This window comes from Culicoides brevitarsis, chromosome 3 (genome assembly GCF_036172545.1).
Source record: "Culicoides brevitarsis isolate CSIRO-B50_1 chromosome 3, AGI_CSIRO_Cbre_v1, whole genome shotgun sequence".
Taxonomy (NCBI): domain Eukaryota; kingdom Metazoa; phylum Arthropoda; class Insecta; order Diptera; family Ceratopogonidae; genus Culicoides; species Culicoides brevitarsis.
In genome coordinates this window covers 22744419-22754291 of record NC_087087.1, presented here as the reverse complement: position 1 = coordinate 22754291, position 9873 = coordinate 22744419, and the positions used below count along the sequence as shown (strand labels likewise).

General features: G+C 33.2%; 2 protein-coding genes across 2 annotated transcripts; both read left to right on the top strand.

The window, feature by feature from the left end:
* Window positions 1–398: 398 nt before the first annotated feature.
* Window positions 399–2205, top strand: LOC134835362 (cAMP-dependent protein kinase catalytic subunit alpha-like). Its single transcript, XM_063850238.1, has 4 exons — window positions 399–557; window positions 625–854; window positions 914–1269; window positions 1901–2205. Exons 1-4 carry the CDS (start codon window positions 399–401, stop codon window positions 2203–2205), a joined length of 1050 nt encoding a protein of 349 aa, XP_063706308.1.
* Window positions 2206–4602: 2397 nt separating this feature from the next.
* On the top strand, window positions 4603–7442 carry LOC134835641 (intraflagellar transport protein 88 homolog). The gene is made up of 6 exons (XM_063850558.1): window positions 4603–4886; window positions 4946–5147; window positions 5204–5431; window positions 5485–5706; window positions 5759–5906; window positions 6193–7442. Exons 1-6 carry the CDS (start codon window positions 4603–4605, stop codon window positions 7440–7442), a joined length of 2334 nt encoding a protein of 777 aa, XP_063706628.1.
* Window positions 7443–9873: the final 2431 nt, after the last annotated feature.

Below are 9873 nucleotides of genomic sequence, written 5' to 3'. Positions count from 1 at the left end.
TGTGTAATTTCAGTGCAAGTGACAGTCCCAATAACCAAACGCCTAAAATGTAAAATCTCTCATTTTAACGCAAACCTTGAACTAATAGAACATATTTGCTGCGATTCTGTCTGCGTTGTGCCTCTATTTACAAACTCTAAAAACTCAAATGCCTATATCGGCGTAACGTGAGTCACTTTCCGTTGTAGAGTTTTCTACTGCAGCAACGCGCGACTAAATACTCTCTGCGATAATAAAAATAAACGTAAATGATTTACTTTGCTTATTATTTTATTTATTATTTCATTTTAACTTAGTCAGTTGTGAACCTTGTGTCAAAACATGTCGCGATAGATTTTGATGTGTGACTGAAATTGCATTGAAAAATTCGAATACTCTCGCAAAAAAACAAAAAAAAAATGAGCAAATTTTCCCCGAATGCGGACTACAAGACGGTTCTGAACCGGCTAAAGAACGACTTTGAGAAAAAATGGAAGGAGAAAAAGAGTTCGGATGCCGAGCAGCTGAAGGAGTACGAAGATATTCGTGTTTTGGGAAGTGGAGCATTCGGAGTTGTTGTAAGTTTTTTTTTTGCTTCGTTGTTTACGTAATTTTTTCATCGTTAATGATAAAAACTTTGATTAGAAACTCGTTAAGCACAAAACATCTGGCAAATATTTCGCGATGAAGTATCTCTCAAAGGAAAAGGTTGTTAAAAATAAGCAGATTGCACACACACTGCTGGAGAAACAGGTACTTAAATGCATTGACTTTCCATTTTTGGTATCGCTGGAACACGCATTCAAAGACAATACGACGTTGTATTTGTTACTGCCGTTCGTCAATGGAGGCGACATGTTCAGTGTGCTGCGAAAGTAAGTTCTTTCACACAAAAATTTCGCCAAAAAAATTTAAAATCCTTTTTTTTCTTCAGGTACGGAAAATTCTCGGAGAGTCATGCACGTTTTTATGCCGCCCAAGTCGTTCTTGCCTTTGAGTATTTGCACCATCTAAATCTCATTTATCGCGATTTGAAGCCCGAGAATATCCTAATTGACCATTTGGGCTATTTGAAGATCACGGACTTTGGGTTTTGTAAAATGGTCGAGACAAGAACGTATACGTTGTGTGGCACACCCGAATATTTGGCGCCGGAGATAATTCAAAGCAAGGGATATGGTAAAGCAGTGGATTGGTGGTCTTTTGGGATACTTTTGTACGAAATGATTGCCGGTTACAGTCCTTTTTACACAAATAATCCCGATCCAATGGCATTGTTTGACAAAATCGGTACGTAAAAATATCGAAATTACTGTTTTTATATTTGAATGCTTTAAATGAAATCCAATAGTTTTTAAGTTTTAAAAAATAAAACGATTAGCAAAGAAATATACCTATATAAGTCTTGTGAAGAATTCAGTTGATTTCTCTTGGAAATTGGATTTCTCTTAAAATAATTGAAATTAAATAAAATTTATTATTAAAAAAACATGATTTTGAAAAATTGAAATTTTCTAATTTCTAAATTAAATTAAATTTTTTCTAATTCTAATTTCGAAATGTTGAAAAATTTTGAAATCTCGATTTTTGTAAAATTTTATAAAAAAAAAATTATTAAAAAATGCTCAAAATTTTTTGTTGACGATTTTTCGTTGAGAATCAGTTAAAATTAGAGCAAAGCTAAAAATGGTAAAAACTACTTCATTGAATAAATAAATAGCAAATTAATTTTAAATTTATTATTTTTTAAAATCTCCTAATTTTGTAGAATCAATCATCTTAAAAATTTAACTAACTTAAAAATTTTGATCAAAAGGGTCATCCCTCCTTAATTAAAAAAAAAGTGAAAAAAAAATTTAAATATATTTTTTAAAATTTAGTTAAATTTTTGAAAACCTTATTAAATTATTTTTATTTTCAGTTAGTGGGAAATATCGCTTCACCTCAGCGTTCACGTCGGAGTCGAAGAGCTTAGTGACCAATTTACTCCAAACCGACATTACTCGTCGTTATGGCAACCTCAAAAATGGCGTGCAAGACATCAAGGGACACATTTTCTTCAAGCCAACCAAATGGATCGCCCTGCTGAACCGCGAGGAGACCGCTCCATATGTACCAAAAATCTCCGGCGAGGGAGACTACTCGAACTTTGACGCGTGCAAAGACGACATACAACCGAAGATCCGGAGCAAGTGTCAATACGAAAAAGATTTCCTCGACTTTTAAAAGCACACTAAACTATCACTTTCATTAACTATAAATATCGAGTTAACAAAACATAAACAACGAAAAAATCGTAAATAAAGATGAACTTGTGACTACGAGATGAATTTGGACGAATCAATGAACTTCAAAAACGAAACAAAAAATTAAGACGACGCATGAAAGATGGACACAGACAACACAACTCTTGATCGATCGATAGAAATTTTTTATAATGCGCATACTTTAAATCGTTATTTTTTTCATAAATTTGAATAATTTGACAGTATCTGATACTTTTTTTTTGTGATGTCCGACACATACGCACACGTGAAGAGTACAGACAAGCAGCGAAAAAAAACTTTCATTTTTAATTTGAATTCATTAGGAATTTACATGTGAGATGCGACAAGTGTTTGATTCGTCGACGCTGATTGAAAAATATCACTTTTCTAAATTTGTTCATATAGACTGATTTTTATCGGCGTCCCGTAAGTCACGAAATTCGATTTTTGGCGGTGGTGGCAAGGAAACGTGAGATTCTGGAGGTGATTTGAAACTTTCAAGCAGCGGACTTTTCCAAACATTGTCAAATTTTGCTCGGATGTCTTGCGGAATGTCAACGGATTCTTGTGAATTTCTCAAAATTTCATCTTCAAGATCCCGCATTGCTTGAATGAGCTCGCGACGATCATTGGGAGGCGACTCAATTGTTGTTTTGATGCGAGTTGATATCGTTCGTTTGTATTTCGGAGCAACAGGATGAACTTTTCCACGATTTTTGAGTTTTTCTTCCAACAGAGCTCTTTGTTCGCGTTCTTTTTCCAATATTGTTTGCTTCAAAGTCACTCGTGGACGGTCATGATGAGCTGGATCTTCCGCAAATTGAGCATATCCGTCATCGTCACTCAAATTTGAGTCACTAAAAATTTTATCAACGCGATTGTCGATCTCGCCATCGGTCGTAACGAGCTCGCATTCCTGCACGACATCGTCATCTGGATCGATTTCCGGGATTTTCATGCCGCCAAAACTTGAACTCAAGTCACGATAGTGAAAAGACTCCTTTTTGCGACGTTCTGGCAGGCATTTTTCGATTTCTCGTCGATATTTTTCGATCAATGGATGAACTTTCTTCTCCAACTGAATTGTTTCGTCATGAACAACGACACCACTTTCTGCTTCTTTTCTTAAAAAAGGTTCTCCTGAATAGACGTAACAAAAGTGCGCGCCATATCCAGGAATTTTTTGATGTGCCACATATTCACGTCGGTCTTCCGCTACTTCGTACGTCACTTCCGGCGGTGTTTTCGGACGCGTATTTTGAAGAGCTTGATTAACCAAATGAATGAAGTTGACTTCGCTGAGCGAAGTTATGTCTAAATGTGGAGTTGGTGGAGTATCCAAAGGAGGCACTAAAATATTGGCATTCAGCATGAGAATCAATCCTTGAACGATGAGCAACTTGGCAGACGATTCTTCACTGATAGAGTCTTGGTCGTAGAGGAAATGGAGCCATTTGGAAGCGATTTTACGGTGATTTTCGTTCGTTAGTCCAAGCATGAGTTCCGTCGCGATCTGGTGTTGCTGGAAAAAATAATCTGTCATCACTTCATGGTTGAAAGATGTATCGAGAGAAGCCATTTTTGAAAGAAAATTGACGTTTTTGACAAAAGCTACTTCAAAATTGGTATAATTTTATTCTTTTTTTCAAAAAAATATTTGTTTTTTGAAATTTTTGTAGTTTTTTAGAATATTTCGGAAATTTTTTTTTCTCAAAATTTGATAAAAAATTTTTATTTATTGACTTTTGTCTTATTCTTAGGCTTTTTTTTAAAAAAAATAAATTTTGTGAAGAATTTTTGTTAATTTTTGCTAAAAAAAACAATTTGTAAAACACACTATTTAAAAAATCTACGTCTCGAGACGTGGAAAATTTATATTTTTGGCTTTACTTCAGCAATGGTGAAAAAATATATACTCAAGACATAGAACAGTTCTAGTGAAAAAAAAAATTATCTTAACTTCTTTTAAAATTTTAAAATTTTTGGTCGAAAATCAAAATTTAAAAAAAAAATTTTTCACTTAGATTGTTCGTTGTCTTGAGTAGATCATTTTTCACCAAGAAACAAATGCCAGCAAACCTATAATTGCTGCAGTAAAGCCAAATATCAATTTTTCATGTCTCGCGACGTAGATTTCCATACCGCTAATTAAAATCGCCACCTGCTAATTCAACAATTTGGTATGTTTATAAATTCCCACCGATAGATGGCAGTCCAAACGTTAGATTCCAAATTTGAATGCAACAAGTGTCCGTTGTTCTCATGGAAACAATTCTCATAGCAACAAATGAATGGCAAAGTAAATGAATTTTGCGTCAAATAAAAAGTGAAAAAATCTGAAAAACCCCCAAAAATAATGGAAAACGACATTTACGCTGGTTTTACGAATCGCGCCGCGGATCTTTTCGACTTGGACAACAACGATTCGTTCCAGAATGCGCTCAAGACGTCCAGTTATGGCAAGAAAAATACGACACCAAGCTCCGTTTGGCGCGGAGGAACTGGAGAAATGACTGCGATTGCAAGACCTTCAACGGCAGTTCGTCCCGCGGGATATACAATGTCGCAATCGAAGATTTTCGATCCGTTGAATCAAGCGGCAAAGAGAACGGTGGTCATCGATACGAGAAAGGAAGAAACGTAAAATTTTATTTTTAGAATTTTTTTGTGAATTTTTAACTCAAATTTTTAATTTTCAGTCCTGAACAAAAATATAAAAATCTGGAACAAAAGATTTTCGACACCCTGGAGGAATCAATTTTGGCAAGTTCTGGTCCCAAACCCGATTTTACACTCGGATTGAATAAAGCAAAGGAAGCTTCTTCACTCGATAGACAACTCCTGCGTCTACGGGACCAAAATGGAGGCTCTCATTCACATAATTTTGATTTGACTTACTCGGTGGGTCTCGTTTTTAATCAATTTAATCGCTAAAAACTCATACAATTTCTTTGCAGGTCCTTTTTAATTTGGCAAATTTATATGCCTGTAGCGATATGTACGTCGAAGCATTAAACACGTACACTTTGATGACCAAAAATAAGATGTTCTCGACAGTAAATCGACTAAAAATCAACATGGGCAACATTTATTACAAACTTGGACTGTATTCGAAGGCTATCAAAATGTATCGCATGGCTCTGGATCAGGTTCCGAGTAACCAAAAGGAGTTAAGATTGAAAATTGTAAGTTTTTTTTTTGCTATTTCTAGCATAATTAACACTTTTAAACATTCCAGACTCACAATATCGGCGTTTTGTTTGTTCGTATGGGACAATATTCCGACGCTGCGACCTCTTTTGAGTTCATAATGTCGGAAAAGGGCGATTTGCGATCTGGTTTGCACTTGATTTTGTGTTATTACGCATTGGGAAATGTCGAAAAGATTCGACGTGCCTTTCAATTGTTGCTGGAAGTTCCCATTGAGTACAATGATGAGGATCGTATCGTTGGACCGAACGTAAGAAATGTCATTTTTCCTCTGAATTTTATGATAAAAGTATTTTTTGTAGGCCAACATTAACGACGAGTACATTTATGACATCATTCGTACCGATGAGCTCGCAATTTATGAGCAACGTCAAAAATCTCTGGCAGAAAAAAGTATCTTAATGGCATCGAATCTCATCTCTGGCGTAATTGAAGAGAATTTTAATGATGGTAAATTTGATTAAAGAGGTTTAGAATTTTTTCAAAATTTTTTTTTCACAAAATTTCGCTGCTTTTCCAAATTTTCGGGAATACATTTTTTAGAAACATTCGGGAAAATTTTTAAATCCTATTTAAATGATTGAAAAAAATACAAAATTTTTAGAAAAAATTCTCAAAACATTAAATTTTAATAAAAAAATTTCAAAATTTTCTTTTCAAAATGATAAGAGACAAAATTTGAAAAAAAAATAGCCTGAAAAAGTACCTAACTTAAATATTTTTTGTTCTTTTTCAGGCTACAGTTGGTGCGTAGAAACAATTAAAAGTTCAATGTACGCTCCATTAGCTGCTGAATTGGATTTAAACAAGGCTGTCATGTTCTTGAAGCAGGATGACATTCCGCAAGCAGTTGAAACTTTGAAATATTTCGAACGCAAAGAAGGTCCTGTAGCTGTAAATGCCGCTATTAACCTCACTTTCATCTATTTACTGAAGAAAGATGTCGCCACAGCATCTAAATACGCTGAAAACGCTCGTAAAATGGACTCGTACAACCCGGCGGTGTTTGTCAATAGCGGCGTTTGCGAAATGTTCAAAGAAGACTACGATGCCGCCAAAGTTATGTTCGAGAATGCTCTGGAAATCGATCCGATATCCTTTGAGGCATTGTTCAATCTTGGTCTGATCTACAAAAAGCTCGGAGATTACGACAACGCAATGAATTACTTTAGAAAATTGCAGGCCAACTTGGGTCACAAGCAACATCCCGAAGTAATTTATCAAATTGGGAACATTTTCGAGCACACAAATGACTCCCAAGCTGCTCTGGAATGGTATTTACAGCTGCTTGGGTTGGTTCAACTCGATTCCGGAGTGTTTCAGAAAATTGGTGAAGTTTACGAGAACGAAGGGGATCGTCAACAAGCCTTTCATTACCACTTGGAAGCATATCGCGTGAATCCCATCAACAATTCCGTCATAAATTGGATCGGATCGCACTACATTGAACTGCAAGTTGCCGAAAAGGCAATTGCTTTCTACGAAAAAGCCGCTCTCAACAACCTGGACGACCCGTATTTCATGTTGCGCGTTGCCGGTTGCTATCGACGCATCGGAAACCCCCAAAAAAGTATGCAATTGTTCCAAGCGATTCACGAGCAGTTTCCGGATAATTTGGATTGCATTCGAGCTTTGATGCATTTGACGCAAACGCAGGGCATGGATGACATGTATGAGCATTACCAGGCGGAATTTCAGCGGGTCGAGAAGGCGAAAGAGATACGACAACGCATCGGAAGTAGTCGGCCCGGAACGACAACAAGTTCCCGCTTGTCGGCAAATGGGAAGAGTAATGTCATGAAAGAAGCTACTTTTACGACGCACAGCAGCAGTCGCAGCATTGAAATGGATTCGGCAGGTGAAATTCAGGTCAACTATGCAGATCCCATTGGACCGCCAGCGGAGAGACCAAAAACTGGGATGCGAGTTGCCTTGGAAGAAGATTCTGATGAGGATTTAAATGCAGCAGATTTGTTGCCAATGTAATGAACGAACCACTAAAAAATAATATTTTACTCAATTTTTATTCGAAAATGTGTCTTTTAAAGTTCCACAACATCCCTTTTCGATACTTTCTTTGTCTTTTTCGTCTTTTCTGGTTTACACCAAAAATTTTCAACTTGCACTTCCTCGAAGTCTCGTTTCTTATCACCAACAAAATTCGTTGGCATATCTATTTCGATCATCTGAAAGAAAATAATTTTTTTTTCAGTTTTTTTTTATATTGTAACCCTGGAACTCAATAATTTTGTCCGATTTTCCATTTTAAAATCCAAAAATTGACTAAAATAAAATTAAACTTCACAAAAAATATCAAAATTTTGATCAAAAAGTTCAAATTTTCGATATAAAATTAAAATTTATAGATTTTTGAAAAAAAAACTAAATTTTCCGAAAAATTCGAAAAAAAATTTTTAAAAAATAATTTTTGTAGGATTGAAAATTTTAATTTTTTTAAATCTTTTTTTTAACAATTTGAACTAAGATTTTGTTCGAAACTTTGAAATAAATGAATAAAAGTAACAAAAAGAATTTTAAAATTCTCATTTTAGTAATTTTTTACCAAAACTTGAAACTTTTTAATTGAAATCATTTTTTCATCACCCTTCAATTTTTTTTAAAATTTTCTTTTGAATATTTTTGAGACAAAATGATTGAATTTCATTTGAAGCAGCTTAATATAAATCACAAACCTTTGCATACAAAATAATATTCTTCAGTCTTTTACATGGAATTTCATTGTTGTTCAAAAAAATCTCCTTCAATTTTCCATCCAACAAATAAAAACGAAGAGTTTCTAGGAAAAAGTCGCTCAAATTATTCGTTGACAAATCCAGAGTTTTGAGTCTTTTGTTATTCTTCAAAATCGTCGGTTGAAATTCCACCAAATCGTTGTTCGCCAATGATAACACTCTCAATTTCAGATTATTTGCAAATACTCCAGAGTTAAGCGCCATTATGTTATTGTGACTTAAGTCAATAAGCCGCAATTTGTCACACTTTTCAAAAGCATCACCAAAAACCGCTTTTATTCTCGCGCCATTCAAGTAGAGACGCTTAATGTTAGGAAAATTCTCACAAAATGATATACTCAGAAATGGTATGTGTGACTGGGCGACAACAACTTCGGTGATTTTTGAAGGATCTTTTACGTCAACTTTGAAAAATGGTTCCTGCTCGGTGAGAATGATGTCAGAAAGATCGCATCGAGTATCGTTGGCTGATAACTGACATTCGAAGGTGGGAATTTCTTTTGGATTTTTCTTTCCCAACACTGCGTTGATGAAAAATGTACCGATAATGAGTGAAAGAAATATTTTGGATAGTGATTTGATCATTTTTTGATAGTTCCGTAATAAAGTGCGATTTAAGACTGAAATTCTTACGTGTCGAATTTTTTGAATAAAAAAATTATTTCAGTTGAGTAAATACAAACAAACTGTTTAAACATACTTAAAATTTGGTAATTTTCGAAGCTTTTAAAGTTTTTTATTAGAATTATTCTAGACCTTTCATTATTTTGAAACAGATGAAAAAAGAATTCGTTTTTTTTAAATTAACCCAAAATAATAATTAAAAACAGATAAATATAAAAAAATTCAAATTTAAAATGAATTTTTTTATCAAAAAACATTATTTTAGTTAGTTTTAAAAACATTTTAAAATTTTATCTATTTTAAGGTTATTTAAGGTTGAAATATTCGAGGAAATATTTTAAGTAAAAAAAATCAGAAAAAAAAATTATTTTCTTTTTTTTTTTGAATTTAATATTTAAAAAACTTGGTTATTAAAATTTTTTTTAAAAATATAAAAATAAAAAAAAATTATTTTATTTTATTTTAAGGCCGCTCCAAATTTTTTTTGAACTTTTTGTCCCATACCCCATTTCAAAAGTCGAAAATCCAATGGGGCAAAAAAAATAAAAAAAAAAGTCAAAAATTTCATCAAAATTGACAGTTTTTTGGTCTTTTTTCATATTTTTTCAAGGAATTTTACAAAATTTTTTAAAATATTTTAAATTTTTAAGAAAACAATCGTATTTTAACATGAAATTTCTTATTTTTTTTTTATTTTTCAAAATTTTTTGACAGTTTTTTTACGAATTTTTTTTGTCAAATTTTTAACTTGAAATACTCTAAGATCAATTTTTGAGTATCAATTATCAATGTAGATACCATAAAAACAACTAAAATATTCATTAAGGGCCTAAATTTGTTAAAATTTTGTATGAAAAAGTATTTCAAAAAAAATTTTTTTTTTACATTTTTGCCCCACCGATTTTGAAAAAAAAAATTTTGGTACAAAAAGTTCAAAAAAAATTTGGAGCGGCCTTAAAAGCAAAAAAAGCTGAGTTTTATTTTAAAATAAAATCATTTTAGAAAAATTATTATAGAAAAAAAATTAAAACAATTTTTCA